Source organism: Protopterus annectens, chromosome 7.part0, assembly GCF_019279795.1.
Source record: "Protopterus annectens isolate FY-2018-M chromosome 7.part0, PAN1.0, whole genome shotgun sequence".
NCBI lineage: Eukaryota > Metazoa > Chordata > Ceratodontiformes > Protopteridae > Protopterus > Protopterus annectens.
Genome location: NC_056739.1, coordinates 905,962,795 through 905,983,871, shown reverse-complemented (window position 1 = coordinate 905,983,871; position 21,077 = coordinate 905,962,795). Strand labels below are relative to the sequence as shown.

The 21,077-nt window shown below is 40.5% G+C and overlaps 1 protein-coding gene across 1 annotated transcript in view; it reads right to left on the bottom strand.

Moving 5' to 3' along the window:
- The window catches only part of CACNA1D (calcium voltage-gated channel subunit alpha1 D), a 5,051,180-nt gene that overhangs the window by 1,854,383 nt on the left and 3,175,720 nt on the right, over positions 1–21,077 (bottom strand). Inside the window, exon 28 of the mRNA XM_044077483.1 lies at positions 15,169–15,327. Coding sequence (XP_043933418.1) covers positions 15,169–15,327 — 159 coding nt within the window. The remainder of the gene's footprint in view (positions 1–15,168; positions 15,328–21,077) is intronic.

Below are 21,077 nucleotides of genomic sequence, written 5' to 3'. Positions count from 1 at the left end.
CCAGCTCGATGCCCACCCTTTAACGAAGGCATGCCCATTCACGCATGTCTTTCAGAACACCACTCGACCGCAGGGAGGACATGTAGACTCCACACAGAAGGCAGTCCCCGCACACCAGCTGAGAATCGAACGGGAGAGCCTCTTGCTGTGAGGTAACAACACTACCGCCGCACCACCGCAGCATAAAAAGGATCAATATTACTTTCTGAGGCCCATATAAAACATTTCTTCCATTTGCTAAGATATAGCCTTCTGGTAGAAGATTTGTGAGAGGACAAAACGAACTGTTTTGTCTCATTGGAAATGTTATGGAACCTGGGTATGATGGGAACTGGAGCAGACAAGCCGTCAGCTTCAGGGACTGCAGAGAAGGATGAAGATCCCCCGATGGGTGTGTCAGGAGGTCTGGAACTGGGTCCAGAATCCAAGGATCCTCCAAAGATGAAGTCGAAGGAAGGGGAATCAAATCTGATGAGGCCAATGACGGGCTACAAGAATGATGGCCCTTCCCAGGGATTTTGCTTTTTGTAGAACCTTGGGTATCAATGGGATTGGTGAAAATGCAAAGAGGGGACCCGGAGGCCAATCATGCATGAGTGCGTCCCTTGTGGCTTCTCCTGGAGGGGGAATGAGGGCAAAGTAGCTTCTGCATTTCTTGTTTATGTGACTGGCAAAAAGGTCACTGCAAGGCTCACCCCACCTGTGGAATATCCTGTCCGCAACTTCTTTCTTGAGGGACCACTCATGGGGCAACAAGATTGCCCTCCTCAGTTTGCCTGCTATCATGTTGGGTCTCCACGGGATGTGCATTGCCAACAGAAAGCACTGGGTGGAAACATCCCACTGCCAAACTCTGAGAGCCTCTCAACAAAGGGGGTAAGACCTGGTTCCTCCTTGTTTGTTCAAGTACCAGACCACCGACATGTTGTCTGTGAATCGCAATTGTACCCAGAGGGAGAGAGTCCTGAAAGTACTGCAATGCCAAAAGTACTGCTCTCATCTCCAGGACATTGATATGCAGATGTGTCTCTTGATCCATCCATGTGCCTTGGACAGTCTTTCCCTGAAAATGCCCCACCTCCACCCTATCAGGGAAGCGTCCGTGGTCACTGTGGCCGCTGGAGGGGGTAGCACAAATGGGCGTCCTATCGTGACATGAAGTGAGATCAACCACCACTGAAGGTCCTTCTTGCAAGAATTTGTGATCATTATGGCGTGATTCATGTGGAGCTCTTGGTAAGACCAGTGAGTGAACAATAGCCAGTGAAGTATTCTCATGTGCATACGAGCGAGTGGTATGGCTAGAATTACTGCTGCCATCATCCCTAATACTTTCAGAAATTCCGATGCTGGTGCTTTGTTCTTTGATGTCAGGATGCTGACATGTTGATGAAGAAGAGAGACTCTTTCTACTGGAAGCCTTAGAGTGGTGGTAGTGGTGTCCAATTCTGCCCCTATAAAAATGATATGCTGCAATGGTGACAAGGCAGATTTTTCTTAGTTGACTAATACCCAGATGATTGCAGAGTGACAGAGTAGACTCCCTGGCCTGAATGAGTTCATGCCTGGTGGTGGCGGTAAGGAGCCAATCGTCCAGGTATGGAAACACCTGGAATTCTAGACGCCTCAGGTGAGCCGTGACCACTGCCATGTATTTGGTGAACACTCTGGGGGATGTAGTGAGACCAAAGGGCAGGGCTCGAAACTGAAAGTGATTGGCTCCCAGCCAGACGCGCAGGTAATCCCTGGATGGTTTGGCCATTTTTATGTGGTAGTACGCATCCTTGAGATCTATCGAGCACATCCAACTGTCTTTCCCAAGAAGGGAAGTATAGACTGAAGTGTGACCATCCGAAACTTCTCTTTCTTTATGTATTGGTTCAGTCTGCTGAGGTCCAATATGGGTCTCCAGTCCCCCGTCTTTTTTTGGAACCAAAAAGAATCTTGAGTAAGTTCTGGATCCTGTCTGATCTGCTGAGACTGGTTGGATGACTCTTTCTTAGCAACGTTTGGACCGCTACTGTTGCTTGTTCCCTGTAACTGGGTGGAACGTCTGGGATTCGTCTTATGATTGGAGGGAGTGTGGCGAATGGTATGAAGTATCCTCTGGAAATGATACTTTGTACTCAGCTGTCTTTTGTTATATTGAGCCAGGCGTCTGGGTACAAAGATAAGCGACCCCTGACTGCCTCCAGAGCAGGACAGTGGGGCCTCCTCTCAGGAGCACTGGTAGGGTGTCCCAGAGAAGTGATCTCTGTCACCCTGGTGTTGCGGACCCCCCTCTGCTGCAAGGGCGGCGTTTTCCATTATTACTCCCTCCTCTGCCCTGGAGAGGGTTCACCACGTGTGGCCTGAAAGGCTCCTCGGGCAGAGTACACGCAGCCAAAGACATTGGAGCAGGCGTCGGCTCTGAGGGCTCCACTAACATCAGGTCTGCCTCCTCCGGCTCTGAAAGACCAGCATGGCTCGGAGGAGGAAAAGTAATATTCGGTGCAATGGTCTTCGGCTCCGAAGCCATTTGGGTCAAAACCAATAACATGTTGTTTAATGCCGGTGCTGACAAAAGCTTTTGTACCACACTCCAAGTCCAGATCCGACAGGCTGATAGATGATCGAGATGATCTTACCAAAGGTGGCAATGACTGGAGAATAGGACTCTTCGGAGCTTCGGAGACCAGTTCCAAGACTGGGACCTGCTCCAACAGGAAAAGACGGTCAGCTCTGAGTGCAGTGGAGCTGAAGTCGATGACTTCTTCAATTTTTTTTGAGTCCGAAGTCTTGAATGACTTTGAAGACCAACTGAAACCATCTTGGTCACTCAAAGCTTCCTGAAGGGAAGCCTTCAACAAGCCTCTATTGATTAATTTCCTCTTCATTTCCTGCAGGACCCTAGAGGAGAAGGAATGACAAATGGCACAATTGTTTTGCAAATGTAGAGCTCCTAGACAATAAACACAGTTGCCGTGACTGTCTGTAACTGACATTTTCTGGCCACACTTAGGGCACTTTTTGAACCCAGAATTGGGGTGCTTGTCTTGATCCACCATAATAAAGTTAGAAATATTTACTGCCACACAAAAAACAATAGTAAATGTTCACCAAATAGAATGGATAGCAGGTAAGCCTTAATAAAAACAGGCTAAAACACACACACACAATATGTGAAGTCACACAAAGCAGACTATGTCAACAAAATAGCTGCTGAGAAATAACAATGTATCTAAATAAGTAGAGTACACTGTAAATTAGACAGTAATAAACGACTAAGCCTTATAAATACACAACGCCAGACAGACCACGCCATTATCTAAGAAATGTGACAAAAGGTCACAAATAGCCCAGCAAGCTGAAAGAAGGAAAGGCAATAAGCTTATCTATATAAACACAGGTTTACTGAACTAAGCCTTACATAAAAAACTCAAAGGCTAGACAGATCACACCTATAAGAACTACAACTAACTAGGCCTAAAAAAGGCCAACTAGAAATATCTGAAAAATAGTAAAAGGGGAGGGAACAGCACACTAAAAGCTATAATAGCTTTATAAACAAACCTAACTAGCTAACTATACTATCAAAAACTTTTATAGAATTTTTAATGAAAAAATTTTCTTATCTGGCCTGAGCTAATTCAGAACCTCCGTTCTGTTGCAGTGGCAAACTAGAGCTGCAGTAATTCACAGGTGCATCATGGGATAGGGACTTGGCCTCGAGCTATTTGAAGACCTCGAGCTTTGCAATTGGCCGTATCAGAGCCGAGGGATCGGCTCCAAATCCATCAGTAAAGAATGAAAGGTGAGACTGAACTTCACATCACATGCTTCACAAATCTATCCATAGTCCTAAAATCCTTATTAGGAGGATGGATAGAGGAGCTGCTCTTGGATAGCTCCTTTTAAGTGGCCACCACCATGACCATGGCATCAACTGCAACACCCTTAGTTAGAAAGGCCTTCTTATCCTTTGAAGCAGTAATATATTTGTTTGGCCTTCTAGGAGTGGGCTCTATGGAATCTGGGGTCTGCCAGGGCTTCCGAGAGATTAAGTCCATAAGCTCGTTGGAAGGAGGGGTCACCCAAGAGGTAGAATGGTGAGACCTGAAGGCTTTCAGGTACACTGACTCCTCAGCAGAAGGGGGTGTGGACTGCCAATCACCCCTCTGTTTCAAAATTTCAAGGATGTCTCCAAAGGAGACATCTTTAGAAGGTGACTGTAGGGACCCTTCTGCATCACTGAGGTCATTATCTGAAGTGACAGACTCTTCCAGGGAGTCAAGATGCTTCCTCTTGTAGGTCCTCTTCCTATGGACTTCCTCAGTGGGATACTCTGAGGAGGTTTCTTAAGGGGGGAGTCCCTTGCTGGACATCCTGAGGCCTTGGGTCTCTGCGCTCCTGTGGCAGGCTTACGTGAGAGGATAAAGACAAATGACTACAACTGGGAAGAAGATCCGATAAAGGTTGTATCTTTGACTGGGATATAGTCAAAACACTACTCACAACCTCGAAAGCTGAATGTCCCCGCACTGAGGACTTCCCCTAATTCGACAAGGGGTTGTCGGAGCTGAAGGCATCCATGGCACTGGGTATAGAAGCTTAAGGCTGAGGTAGGAGCTGAACTCACCTGCACCAAAGCCCCCAGAGACAGGGTCAGATCCGGAGAGATCCAAGCCAGCTCAGAGGATCTGACCAGGGAGTGTTGGCTTCTAGAGGTACCCTGCTCCGAATGGAGGGAAACACTCAGGGTAGAAACTGTCTCTGAGGAAACAGAGGGTCCCAGGGCCAATATAGACACAATCTGGAGGTCAGAATCTTCTGGATCCAAAAACACAGAATGGATTGGAGGAGGAACAAGTACTGTAGGAGAGGGTTGTGTCTGGTCCAGCTCCTTTGGGCTCAGATCCAGTAAACGTTTGGCTAGGGCTGGGGTCTTTAGCATTCTCTGCAAAACTCTGTCCACATCTTCTTCAGAGAGGTTCCTGGTAGAACGAGTAGACAATGTTGGAGATCTAGACTTTGAAAATAGAGGAGAAGGGAGCCATAATGTTACTGGTTCCAGGGAGGGTGAACAGCTCTGGTGTGGAATTTCTTTAGGTGCTGAAGACGTCGGAGCTGAGGGTTCAGATGGCTCCGTGACAGTCTTGGATCCAGCAGATACTGTCTGCTCTGATGGTTCTGACTGAGCAGACAGTTGAGGAGTTTTTTGACTGGGCTGCAAAGTGGATTTCGATCCGAAGATGACCGTTTCAGGGATTTTTGAGAACATTTGGAGAGTTCTGGAGAAGCTGCCTCTGAGAAGGGGGTTTTAGTAAACCCTTTAATATCAATTTGTTCTTGTGCTCCATAAGCATTCGTTGATTAAAGCCATGACAAATGGCGCATGTTTCCTGAAGGTGAAGAGGTCCCAAGCAGTACACACTTAAGGTGTGTGAATCGCTAAGGGGCATCCTCTTCCGACATTTCTCGCATTTTTTAAATCCTAGAGGTTTTCCTTCCTGTTTTTGAGACAAAGTGAAGGAAAACTGCAATAAGGAAAAATACCATAAAGAAAGATTATAATAAAGTGCGCACACACACACACACACACACACCACAAACACACACATGGGAGAGAGAGACAAAAATATATAAGATTTTTTTTTTTTTACTTAAATCATCCTCTAACTAAAAAGGATGATAGGGAGGGAGAGAAAAAGGGAAATAAAGTCTTCTAACTTAAGCGGACTAGTTACACACCCTCTAATAAAAATGGGTGATAACAGGGGTAGGGAACACTCACACTATACATTTTAATTAAGGAAAAGGAGAACCATCAACTACAAGCACAGGTTAATATAGAACAAACAGGAAGATGAATAAAAATTGAAAACGCTTAGCCCAGAGCAAGCTTTTGAAACCTCTTCACTGTGTGGCAAACGAGATCTGAGGTAGTAGAATAATTGCATTATGGGTAGGGAAAAATGCCCTCGAGCTTATGTAATGGCCGAGATGAATCCGACCCATTAGTGAGAATAAAGATGAGACTGACAACATCACATCATTTACTTTGCCTGCTCCTATTTCATAATATTTTCCTTCCACCTCAGTCTGTTTCCAGTATCTAGCATTTCTATGCCTTTTCCACCAGCTGAGAAATGTTTTTTCCCCGTTTTCCATTTGCTATAATCATACTTATAGTCACAATCTGTTTTCCACTGATGTATTTGCTTTGTCTTCATTATTGTTCTTGCCAAGTTATGCACATAAATTCAAAGCATATTCATCCTTATCTTCTTGTACAGCTTGTGTACACAATGTCAGTCTATGTCCCTACATTGTACACCTTGAGACAGTATTATATTATAATATACCATTTTGGTTCATATTTTTCAAACTGGGTAAGATACAGTAAAATAAACTTGGTGGCTTTATAACAGCAATATAAGTAACACAGATCTATTTCTCCTTGCTCCTTTAGAAGAAAATACAGTTGTGTAAGTAAACTTGCCATAACACTTGATGTTTTAATAGATCACTGTTGAAGTATAAACTATGTGAGTTAAATCCTGCCATGGATATGACAACCGGATGGCATCCAAAGCTTAATGGCACCTTCCATGTTGTGCCCTAACCATTGAACAGCACAAGCAGAACGGTATAATGTCAATGCTTAGGGCACCGTATTTTCAGAGCTTTCTTCCTTCAGAGTTAAGGAGGCTTGAGCCCTGTGAGCTATGTGCATGTAAGGAACAAGGGGAAAGAAAAATATCCACACCCTGGCATAAAACATACTAAAAGGAGGGGGAAGGATGTTCCTACTGCAACAGTGTTCTAAGTGAACAGCTACTCTTGTGGTACATCTGCTTAGACAGCTGTACTGTGCTCATCATTAGTTCAGTGTTGCAGTACCCTAAGCTTTAGACAGAAAGGGAGGAGGAAGAAAGATCAGAGTCTAGCAGTCCATGGAGAATAGGCTTAGCAAAACCTGCTCTGGATCTAGAAAAATTGTCTCATTTGCAGTGCTTGATAAAGATGCGCACAGATGACCAAGTTGCTGCATCTAGTATACTTCTAGAGTTAATCCCTTGCCGAAAAGCCGCAAAAGTAAACAAAGCACTTTAAGAGTGGGCCCTGACCTTACTTGGAAGTTACCTGTTATAGTGAGAATAACAGAAAGCAGTAGCATGAGACAGCCATTTGGAAATTATCTGCTTTGACATTGGTGGTCCCTTTTTGTTACCTTTATAAGAAATACACAGATTTTTGTCTGATCAATGTAGTATCCGAGTTGTCTGTGCGTATCAAGAGTGTATAGAATTCTTTTCCCCCTATTTTTTAGTTCTGGGTTGAAAACAGGGAGATGAATAGCCTGGCTCAAAGTAAACTCTGAAACCATTTTAGGAATAAAGGAAGGATTTGTTCTAAAAGTTACCCTATCTTTATGAAAGATGAGATAGGGTTGAAACTTAAGATACTCTTTTTGCAAAAGTTAGAGTAATGAGTTATACGGTTTTCCAAGATAAGAACTTAAAATCAGCTGATTGAGCAGGTTCAAAAGGAAAAAACAAAAATTTCTGCAGTACAAAATTCTGATCCCAAGGAACAGCTACTTGTCTTTTAGGTGTACAGATATGTAACCCTTTCAAGAAGTGTTTTGACTTCATATAGGGTAGAAAGGGGATCCATGGGCAGACAAGCAGACATAGACAAGAAATTAATTTTGACAGAAGAATTAAGAAAGACCAGAGGATAACAACTCTCACTAAAAGGATCCTGTTTTTCTTGGCACCCACTAGAAAATCTTTTCCACTTGACCAAATATGATTTTACAATAGCGGGTTTCCCAGCCTCCTTTAATACATGCTGCATATCCTTAGAAAACAGGAGCTTAAAATGTATTAAAATCCCACTTCAATGCAGTCAGTTGTAGAAAATGAATATTGGGGTGTATCAGATAATCCCCATCCTGTGTGAGCAAGTCCATCTTGTGAGGAAGCTTGTGGTAGTTGCCCTTGGCCAAACTGAGAATAAGGTGTATAAATAAACTTACCATAACAGTAGTTCTAATAGATCACTGTTGCAGTTACTTGAGCCATATTGGCCCTATCCCCGGTGCCCTGCCATCTTCATAAACATGTAGTATTGTCTGAGAGCAGTAGTGTAGCTAGGGTGGGGTGAGATCGGGCAACTGCCTCGAGTACAAAGTGTTGGGAGGGTGCAATCAGCCAATCTTACTCTCTCTTTAATGCAATACTGGCTATTAAAAGCAGCTGTTTTCTACATCTGTATCAAGCAGTTTGTTACAGTATAAAATAATTTTTTTAATAAAATATGTTGAAGCTGGGCTGGGAACAAGGCACAGAAACTGGACATGAATGACTGTGGCAAGGGGTTGCCATGCACCTGGCCACTTGACCGGTGTGCCAGTAAAAGAAACATCTGTTTTTTGTTTGTTTGTGTGCGTTTTTTTTTTCTTCAATGGAAGAGCTGGGGGGGGGGGGCTATGCATGTACAATGTAGCAATCAGCATAAGGTGAAATGCTCCTTTCATTATTATTATTATTTTTTTTTTTTGCTCTTCACTTAAAGAGCTGAGGGGGTGGGGCCCTGGTTCATTGTATCACTCCAGGGATATGCTTCTGCCTGAGAGTACTAAAGCAGTGCCTGAAATCTCAAGATGGTTTAGAGCTTTGGTAATACTTACTAATGCCATCACTTCTACAACATTTATTTGTTTCAGTCTGTCCTCCTTGTTCCACAGACCCTGGAAATTCAAACAGCTTCCCAAACAAAATCTGAGGCATTGTTGTTACAGACTGAATAGGGGCTAGAAAGGATAACAGGAGGCCATTGGTTAAGAGATAATTGGAGCACCCACCACAGTGACTCCTTTTTTTTACAAATCCCAGTACTGGAATCTGAAATGACAGGGAATGTTAGCATTATGTCTAAACTGATTTGAGGAACCTCTGAATTTTCCTCATGTAAAGTCTGGCAAAAAGATTAGTTAGAATTGCAAAGGCAATGAAATCCAGAATCCAGACATACTTCCTGGCAGATGTCAGAGATTGGTTGGAGAATATCAGAATTTGTTCTTTGTAAAACTCTACTCTGCCCTGAGGGAAAAAACAAAAACATCATGAGGGATGCATCCAAGATTCATCACAGAAACAATATCCTATGAAAAAGAATGAGAGATTTCCCTGTTTACCTAAAATTGCAGACTAAGTACAACGTTCTTTACTCATTTCAAAAGTTCTTGATAACCTGTAAAAGAATCTGTCAAAATAAGGCAGTTATCCAAATATGGAAAAATGTGAATGCTTTGCAAATTGCAATATGGTATTACAGGAGCTGGCATTTTGTAAGCACCACTGGAGGTACAGACAAGCCAAAGGGTACAGTAGAAAATTGAAAATGAAAACAGGCAGAAAAAATTAAAAATGCATCTCAAATCTTTGAGTACTGGAATGTAATGATAAGCATATTTTAAATACAGAGTTACTAGAGACTGAATGAGAGAGTGCAGAGAAAGTATTTTGAATTTTGAGATTTTTATATGGAGGTTTACAAAAGACAAGTCTAGGACATATCTCCAAGTTCCCTCTTTCTTTGGTAATGGAAAAATTCATAAATATAACTGCTTCCCCATTTCATATGGAGAAACAGGTTCTCTAACTCCTTGAGATAACATCTGATCTAGTATACAAGGAAATAGGAAGGTTTGAGTAGATGGATGCAGAGGAATCCCTTGGAAAAGAGACAGTCTCACAGCCAGTTTGTAATCTTTCTGAATTCTCAGAGACCAAATGAAGCTATAGCTCAGCAACTGCAGTCCATTTTATAGTGCTTGATGAAGGTATGTATGGAAGATGAGGTGGCTGCCTCACAGATGTCATTAAGGAAGTGAGCTCTGAAAAAGGCAGTTAAAGTGGTCATTGCTCAAGTGGAATGGGCTCTGATTCTGCCCGAATAAGGGTTACTGTGGAGTTCATAAAGGAAAGAAATCCAGTTTGACAGCCATCTTGAAAAGCTGACTTTGAACATCTTACCAATTTATTCTGAGCAAATAACTGTTCATCTTTCCAAATGGGAACAGTCCTATGAAGACAGAAACACAGCTGTCTGTGTACATCTAAGGTATGTAAAACATGTTCTTATTTGTTTTTGTAATTGGCAAAAAAAAATACTGTTAAGTGGAAGGGTTGAAAGAAATGATGTAAAGAGAGACTAATGGAAGAGCATGCAACCAAACCTCTTTTGGCAGATGTAATTGCTAGCAAGGAAACAATTTCCATGACAAAATGTTTAATTCTGAGGTAGTGGCAGGCTCAAAGGAAGATTCTGTTACAGCTTCTAGGATGAAATTCAAATCCCAGGGTGGAACTGGTTCTTTTGTTGGTGGGCGGAGCTGGAAGGTAGCTTTGAGAAAGTCTTTGCAAAATTTGTGAAACACCAAAGAATGATCCTGAAATCCAATATGGAAGGACAAAATTGACGCAAGTTGAACTTTAATGCCAGAAAAACTAGTCTTCCTGGAAAACAGTAGTTAGGAAATATAAAACATCTGAGACAGGGCTGAAAAGGAATCAGCATCCTGATTATAGGCCCACACCACAGATTTCTTCCATTTACTGTGGTATATTTTTCTTGCAGAAGGTGTCTGAGAAGCTTTTAGAATGTAAACTACTTCTTGTGGAAGGGAAGATTCTCTCACCATAAATGGAACTGAAGAAACCAAGCAGTTAGTTTCAGGACAAGAAAGTCCAGGTGAGGCTCCCCAGAGTGGTGAAATATGAGATCGGGGAGTGGAAATATGAGCCAAGGGGAGTCCTCAGGTGAGGCTTCAGGAGGGGAAACCAACTTTATGAGGCCAATATACACCAATGAGAATGACAGTTACCCTGTACCATAGAGCTTTCTGTAAAAATCTTGGAGTAACAGTAAGGAAAGGATATGCATAAAATAATCCAGTTGGCCAAACTTATGACAGAGCATCCCAGCATGCCTTTCCAGGAGGGGAATAATGGTAAATAATCTGCTGCATTAGATATTGTCTTCAGTAGCAAAAAGGTCAAGAGAAGGATTGCCCCAGTGTCTCAATGTCTGTTGAGCATCCACTGGATTGCAGGACCATTTGTAAGGCTCTAGGAGATTCCTGCTGGCCCTGTCCACTAGAATTTTCACTTTCTCGGTAATGTGTGTTGCCACCAGAAAACAGAGTGAGAACATCATCCAGTGCTATAGTCTCATGGCCTTAGGACATAAGGGGTAAGATCTCGTTCCCTCGTTAGTTGATATATCGCGCAATGGTCATGCTGTCTGTCTGGATAGAGATCACACCTTGGTTCCCTCAACAAGGAAGACTGCCCTCAATTCCAAGACACTGATGTGAATCTTGGCTACATTCCCTGTCCAGAGACATTTGACCAGTCTCCCACTTTACTGCTCCTCTCTATCCCTCCCCAGGGAGGAAGCTTCCATGGTCACCATCACTGAGGGTATTGTGGGATGAAATGGCTTGTTTAAGTGCAACAGAGGAAAAGTGAGCAACTACTGAAGATGAGAGCTGCAGGACTAGGTAACAAATGCAGTTCTGGAAATTGAACCAGAAGTAGTCGCTGAAGTAGTCTCATGGGATATTGGGAAAACTGAAACATTAATATAGAAAAGGCCATTAGGTTCAGAACTCTGAATACTAGATGGGCTGTAGGTCAACTGCTCTGAATTAAACACTGCACTGTTAAGTGCAGAGACTGTATTCTCAGCTAGGGAAGGGAAATTATAGAGGTTCTAGTGTCTAAATGACATCCCAAACAGATCAGTTGTTGGAATGGTTGCAAGCTTGATTTCTGCAAACTGAATGAGATGTCTAGGAAATTGCATAGCTGTAGTAAGTAGTCTCTGGCATTCGAGTGACTCAATCAAGGAGGTGCCTAGGAGCCAGTCATCCAAATAAGGGAGGACCTTGAATCCATGGAGTCAGAGATGGGCTGCAACAACTACCATACATTTTGATAGTGACTGGCTCTTATTCAGAAGAGTAAGTATTTCCTGGACACCCTTGCTATACTGATGTCTAGGTAAACATTTTGGAGATCTACTGAGCACATCTATTAGTTATCCCACAAGCAAGGAAGAATAGACTGCACAGTGACCATTCTGAAAAGGGTCTTTTTTACAGAGGTGTTGAAAAAGCTGAGGTCCAGAATGAGACTGAGGCCCTTTGTTTTCAGAACCAAAAAGAACTCTGAATAAAATCATTACACTTTCCAGTCTGGTGGGACCTCCTGGATGGCTCTTTCTGAGAGAAGAGTAAATACCTCTTTTAAAGTGGCCTTTGTCTGACTGAGAGGAACATCAGGAGATGGAACAGTAGTTTAGGGGGACTTTTCCATAAAATGGAATGAAATAACAGATGGCTATTATCCCTATTACCCATTTGTCTTGTGTAATGGTAAACCACTAGTCTGGGTACATGGTGATGCAGCCCCTCATTCTTCCAGAATGGAGCAGCAGGGCACACTTTCATGGCTTCTGAGGTCTTTGGCCAGAGAAGGGAAAATGATATCCCTGGTTTTGCGGATCCCCTTCATCCCTGGCCCAAAACTATTAAAGGGACCACCTGTGCCACAGCTGCCCCTATCAGAAAATGAGTTGAAATGCTGTTGTCACCTTGGAAACCAGAGTGAAAGAAGCCCATTTTGGTTCCGAAGAGAAGAAAAATAATTACAGACTGCACTATTATACAGCCAGTTAAATGAGATGGGGGAAATTAATCTTATAGCTGCTTAGTACATAATGAAATTCCAGCAGCTAGTAGGTAAGAAAACTGTGTAGTGTGCCAGAAAGTTTCTTTTCTAGCAGATTGGACAGTGATGAAATATACTGGACTGTACTTTCTAGCAGCCTACTATGGGGGAAAACGAACTTTAAAAGTAGAATGTAACAATCAATCAGCTAATGTAGGCTGTTAACACGAAGGTATATAAGATCAGGGCTTTGTCAGATATATTTATTCTGTTCAAGATGTAAAATATTATTTTACATCTGTACCTTACTGTATCAAAAAAAAGACAGAAGCTTTGCTACTGATAACCTGATAGAGAGGATTGCTATTAGTTGAATTGACAAGCCATAACATCTGACTGCCTATGAGTACTTCACAATAAAATACAAGAACTGTTTGAACTTGTACACACTTGTTTTAAATTATTTATGATGCTGTCTCGTGTCTCCTTCTCCATTTGTACATTCTGCAATGTAATTAATTATCTTGTCTCAGAATGCTAGTATTGAACTCAGGTCACCTTCATTAGTGAGTGCATAGGAACATACACTCACGGGGGAAGACAAACTGTGTTGCTGCTCAGGTGATGAGGTTAGGACTACAGAAAATGTCAGTTGTCAAGATGTCAGCAAGGGCAGAAACAGCACTTATAGTTATATGATGGGTTCCCTAGACAGTTCTCACCACATAAAATAATGGGGCACAATTCCTCATACAGATGAAAGAAAAGGTTGTCTCTGACTGAAGACAGCTTGATAGTCAACAAGCGTACGGGTAAAATGACCTACCTTAAAAAAAATGCCTGTTCCTCAAGTCTTGAGTCTTCAGTCTGTGACTTATTCTCATAGCTTGGCTAATACCCTAATTTGCTTCCAGTCTCCTAACTCGTCCTTGACAAACTCCTCCAGCACAGCATAAGTCACTCTTCTAAAATCCCTTACCATTACCTTTGCTATTTTATTCTTACCCTTACTCTAAACCACACAGTTGCATGATCAGTGCTGGTTATGGGTGCTTTGACTTGGACATCAATGACACCCTCTGCATTGGTTTAGGACTACATTCCAAATTCTGTCCTACTGGTGCAAACTCCACTAGATGGCTGAACCCTTTATGATCCAAGACAACATTTAACACATATTGTCTCTTTACCCTGGAAATCACAATCTCCTAGTCTGCTTCTCACAGACTCATATACCCCATTAACATTACTCTTTTCATCCTACCCCACTACTTTATTCTCTCCAGCAGTCACTCATTCTATAGTTTTGTCTAGTGGATGATGCACTATGTCAATCCACCAACTCTCCCTGCCTTCCCCTACCTTAACTGCTGGAGCATTTAACCTTCCTACTAAATATGACTGCACCCTTGCCCCATTCTTGGTTTGATGGTATTCCACTTCAAAGACCTTACATCTTACTCCCATCCCTATGAAGACTGTTAATGCAACCCCATCGTTCCTATCTTTGACACTGCAGAGCAACCTTACTGGGGCATCTTTTGTTACTGGCTCATGTTTCTGTGATACAGCAATGTCCAACCTTTGCTCCTGCATCACTGCTGCAGCTCCCCAACTTCGTAATCAGACTCCTTGAACTGTAAAGGTCACCTTTCTTTGTTCCTCTGTTGTGTTCTACATTATCTCTTTAACTTCTATCTAGTGATTTGTTAATGTTAAACAACAATTTCAACAAACACATGGGTAAAATGTAATATGGTACTTGACTCAACTAGGAATGAGCGGACTGATTGCAAATATAATTAAAATGTATAGGCTGCCCATCAACAGTTACTAGCATGTTTATAAGTATCCCATAATGTGTATGCATTGTAGGTGGCATAAAATAGGACAAGTCTGATGGTTCAGCCTGACATAATACACTGATACAGTACTGTCCAAATACTACAATCCTGTGGCTGTTATATTCAGTCTGGGGGTGGGAAAAGAACTCTTACATGAAGAGAAGAAAAGATTAAGAACATAGCTGTAATGGGAAATCCATTTCCACTTTGATTGGACTATTCATTCACAGTGCCATACACTGACATTGCCTGTATTATGAAAACTCAAAAAACCTTCTTCAAAAGAGTCTACCATTGGAAGTTCCTCAAACTCAGAAACCTCACTACATAATTACTACATTGAACTTGAAACTCCCTTTTACCTGACATCTTGCAATTATCTAGATTTGTGTAGCTAATAAGACAACTCATACAAGTCTGGTTCAGATCCACTAGCATTGCTTAGTGAACTCTGAAATACGCCAAACCCATTTGTTACATTTTTACTTATATGGTTTAAATACTCTCATTACAATTGGACTTTACAAAGCGCTAATTTTAAACCATCAGTTAACAGGTACTGAATCAGAATGTATATAAACAACAGGTTTTGAACCTACCTGCATGGCCAAGCAGAGTGTGTTCAGCATGATAAGTACAAACATGATGTATTCAAACCCAGTCGAGTTTACCACATACCAGAACTTGTACTGGTAAGGATTCTTAGGGATGTATCTCCTCAAGGGACGAGCCTTCAAAGCATATTCCACACACTGACGCTGAAAGGCAAAAAATTACATATCAAACTGGATTTGCATTTTTATATTTATATTTTCAAAGTATTTAAACAACTGAGAGAGCTTTCAGAAAAAAACAACAAAAGAAATAAATGCCAGCCTACATAACTACAAGTTTCTTATGTAGCTTTGCTAATGACACAAGCTATCCATGTCCAAAACCTACACAAACTACCCACACCACACAAACTACACAATCCTACACTACATGTAAGCAGGGGGGTGCAAGCCCTCCTACATCCCCTGACTTATATATACCAACTCTGAGATCGCACAAAGGATTAAGGATTAAGATTTTAGCAGAAGGGAAGAACCATCACATAAGCAACACCTCTATCTGTAGATCATAAGAGGAGCATGATATTGTACATCAGCCAAAACGATGAAATCCCACTTTTCAATTCGATCCTACCAGAGACAAAAAGGAAGGGGCTAAAACATAAAACAGCAGTAATTTGCCCTAACGAAGGCAAGGGGCTCCACTTTATTAATGGGTGCTAACCGTAATCCTAATTCTGTCTCTTCCTCCAGCCTTAACCCCATACCTTAACGTCATTAAAATCTTCCTGTAACACAGCTGCTACACAGGCACACAGACAGTCACAGACATTCACAAACACACACAAACAAATCTATATCTATCCCTAAACTAGAACTCACACACACACACACACACACACACACACACACACACACACACACACACACACACACACTTGTCTCACCCCTCCAGCCATAACACTTACCTGTATCAACATTCCATACCACCGACATATCCACCCTGCATTTGTCGAACAAATGTACAATTGATAAAACACAGGGGAACCGTAAACACACACACACACATATATATATCTCCATACACACACACACACACACACACACACACACGTACATATATATATATATATATATATATATATATATATACACACACACACACACACACACACACACACACACACATATATGGGTCTACTTCAAAACACTGACACGCCAAAACACCGAAGACGAGAACACCGAGACCAGAAGATCGACAACTGAGATGACCGACAGTTTAAAAGCATGAAACTTCACATGCCCAACAAACGCCAATCCCAACAATCAACAAAACAAATACCTTTTCCGAAAAAAACACACACAACACAAGCACACCACAAACCTTACAAACCTACACTAAACTTTACATACACAACTATCTATCCACTAACCTTAACCCAAACCCTAACCCTAAGGTCCGCCACTATCGCACACTCACCTAACCCACGCCCTAACCCTAACTCACTTAACCCGCCCCTAACCCTAAAGTCTGTCACTATCACATACTTACCTTACCCGCACCCAAACTCACTTAACCTGCCCCTAACCCTAAAGTCTGTAACTATCGCACATTTACCTTAACATGTCGGTGTACTCAGCATCGGGCTTTTAAACTGTTGGTCATCTCAGTTGTCGATCTTCCGGTCTCGGTGTTCTCGTCGTCAGTGTTTTGGCATGTCGGTGTTTTCAGGTAGACCCATATATACATATATATATATGTATATATATATATATATATATATATATATATATATATATATATGTGTGTGTGTGTGTGTGTGTGTATGTATATATATATATATATATATATATATATATACATATATATATATATATATATATATATACACACACAAACACCAACACATCCAACATTCACACTTATAGTAACAGTTCCCTACCATAACCCACCAGCACAACTTACAAAAACACTCACATACACTCACTCACCTTAAAATTCGATATTTCAGTATTTCGAGATTATAAAGGGGAACCATACACACACACACACATATACACACACACATATATATATATATATATATATATATACACACACATATATATATATATATATATATATATATATATATATACACAAACACACATATATATATATATATATATATATATATATATATATATACATATATACGTATATATATATATATATATATATATATATATACATACACACGCACACACACATATATACATACGGTTCCCCTTTATAATCTCGAAATAGTGAAATATCGAATTTCAGTATCTCGAAACTATAAAGGTGAACGACTCAAAATCCAGAAACCCAAAAGCATGAAACACACAATCATGAACATACACAACCATACACCACACAACACACACACCACTCTACCCACACCACACAAACTACACAATCCTACACTACATGTAAGCAGGGGGGTGCAAGCCCTCCTACATCCCCTGACTTATATATACCAACTCTGAGATCGCACAAACAGAAAAAAAAAAACCCTCACATCCATTCTACAGCCCCTCACACACACACACACATACACACACACACACAAGCACCAACACATCCAACATTCACACTCATACTTTCACCTCCCTTCCCTAACCCACCAGTACAACTTACAAAAACACTCACATACACTCACTCACCTTAAATTCCAGACACCATCCCAGCCAAACACTTCACGTAACGTAGCGTAAATGCATAAGCACGGATTTGAGATATTCAGATTCGCACTTATGCAGTTTCGCTATTTTGAAGTTTCGCCTTTATGGTCTCGAGATACTGAAATTCGATATTTCAGTATTTCAAAATTATAAAGGGGAACCACACACACACACACACATATATATATATATATATATATATATATATATATATATATATATATATTTATACACACACACACACACACACACACACACACACACATATACATACATATATGTGTGCATGCACACACACATATAATACACACAAACACACACATATATATATATATATATATATATATATATATATATATATACACACACATATACATATACATACAGGTCTACTTTGTTTCACTTAAAACTCATTTCACTGAATTTCAAAACACACACACCAAATTGCTGAAAGCTCAAATCACTGAAAACTCATTTTAATGAATCACATTTCACTGAATGTAAGTACTGTTGGGCAAATAAAATGTATATGCCCCTTTCCCTACTTTAGGGTGATCCTGTAGTTAGTATACATAGTTAGGCGGTGTGGGGACACAACCCCCCCACTGGGGTATGTGGGGGTGTACCCCTCACCTACTTTTGGTTTTATATTGTTAGCTTTCAATGAAATGATATTCATAAATATAAAACTAAGTAGGTGGGGAGCTGTGCCCCCCACACCCCCCTGACTATATATACTAACTACAGGATCGCGCTACAGTGGGGAAAATGGCATATACATTTTATTTGCCCAACAGTACTTACATTCAGTGAAATGTGATTCAGTAAAATGAGTTTTCAGTGATTTGAGCTTTCAGCGATTTTTTGAGGGTGAACTGAAATTCAGTGAAATGAGTTTTCAGTGTATCAAAGTAGACCCATATATATATATATATATATATATATATATATATATATATATATATATATAAGCACATATACACGCATAGAAACCCCCCCCAAAAAAATATATACATAGGAGCACTTTATAATCTCGAAACTCTGAAATACCGAATTTCAGAATCCCGAGATCTTAAAGCCGAAAGCTCTAAATACCGAAACCCCAAAAGCACGAATTTCAAAATCCTGATGTTCAGAGATGTTGAAGTAGTGCTTCTGGTGTTGCGGTGTTTGAATGGAAGTTCGGGTAAGTATGCATGTTTAAGGGTGTTGGTTAGGGGCTTTAGTGTGTGTCAGTGTGTGTTGTGACTGTGATGTGTGTGTGTGCAAGGGGAATGTAGGTGTGTGGTGGTGTTTTCATGTATTTGTCTGTGTAGTGTGACCCTGGAGGTAGTATATTTAAGTAGGGGGGTGCAGGGGGGCTTGCCCCCCTGCTTGTATGTAGTGTAGGTTTGTGTGTGGGGGGAGGTGTGTGTTTGTGTATGTGTGTGGTGTCTGGTTAGTGTAGGATTCGCTTTTTCAAAATTTGCGCTTTTGGTGGGATTTTGGTATTTAGAGCTTTCGGCTTTATGGTCTCGAAATTCTGAGATTTGGTATTTCAGGATTTCGAGATTATAAAGTGAATCCATATATATATATATATATATATATATATATATATATACACACATATGTGTGTGTGTGTGTGTGTGTATATGTATATATATATATATATATGTATATATATATATATATATATATATATATATATATATATATATATATATACATACACATATATATATAAACACACACACACATACATGCACACACTCATACATAAATACACACACATATATACATGTGTATATAACCATTTGCATGACAAAGAACATACAAGTTGACACTAATGCTTTATTTAGATGCAATAGGGTTTGTGCTCATAGCAGTTTTAAGTGTTTTATATTAGATCAAATTTTAATGAACATTTGGGGTGGACCAGGGAAGACAAGGAAGAGTATAGAGATCTTTACTGGCAATTAAAATTAAGTGCTGGTTTTCCCCCTGGTCTGAATGACAAAATCACCATTGTTAGTGTATTAAAAACATGAGCAGCAAAGCTTTAATTTTGCGACATGTATTTTGATTTTTTATATTTTAATATGTTGCATTTCGCCACAGACGTTGTGCTTTTTATGTTCTATTGTTCAGCATATGCTTTTAAGAACTTGATTACATGAGTACAGTAGTTTAACGCTTGGTTCGATGACTGGTTGCCCAAGACCACATGACTACTGGGAGAAGTTACAAAAATATATTATTTTCTGGCTCTACTCATTTTCTGGTGAAGTCTTATATGTATTAGACACAAGGGCTCATTTATTCAAAGCTTCCTTGTGCCTGGCTTGGACACCTGTTTCTGCAAGATTTGTCTGCTTCTAAAAACATCTGGACTACAAAGCTGAGATAAGTATATTTTTTTACACTTGCTCTAACTGTTTCAGTGATGTTTGAGACTTCTGTGCTGCATTTATTTATTTGGTTGACATTATCACTGCTTTTTCAGCACAAGCTTGTTAAAGAAATTCCATCTGTTTGTTACTGTACTGCTCTTAAGTTGTTTTAACAATATTCTGATAATTCCTAGCCTCCTCTGAAACTACTGGTCAACTGCGTACTGTGTTTTCATCTGACTGGCCTGAGAGTTTAACTTTTTGAACGTCTTTCATCCTGCTCATGTAAAAGAATTACATTTTTCTGCGACTATGCTCATTTATTTATTTAGAGCTTCCTTGTGCCTGGCTTGAGCACCTGTTTCTACAAGACTTGATTGCTTGTAAAATCATCTGGAACTACAAAGCTTATCTAAGTATATATTTTTGCAGTTGCTCTAACTATTTCAGTGATATTTAAGATTTCTGTGCTGCACTTATTTACTTTGTTGAATTTATAACACTGTTTTTCAGCCTGCACTTGTTAAAGAAACTCCACCTGTTTGTTACTATACTGCTCTTAGGTTGTTGTAACAATATTCTGATATTTCCTAACCTCCTCTGATACTGCAAAAGCTGTTCTGAGTGAGTCTGCCAAAATATTTCTGAGTTTTGCAAAGGTTTCGTGTTTTGTGAACATTTCTCAGGGTTAGTTATTTCCAAGGATTCCTGATGGGACACTGCCAGCCCAGCTATCTGGAATTTTGTAAATAATTCTATGTAATTTGTGAATATTAATATGATTTATACAAAACTGTATGTTATGTACTGAGCTTCAAAAATGTAACCACAGCATACCCTGCTGGAACATAGAATATTAACTTACAAAACTTCAAGAAA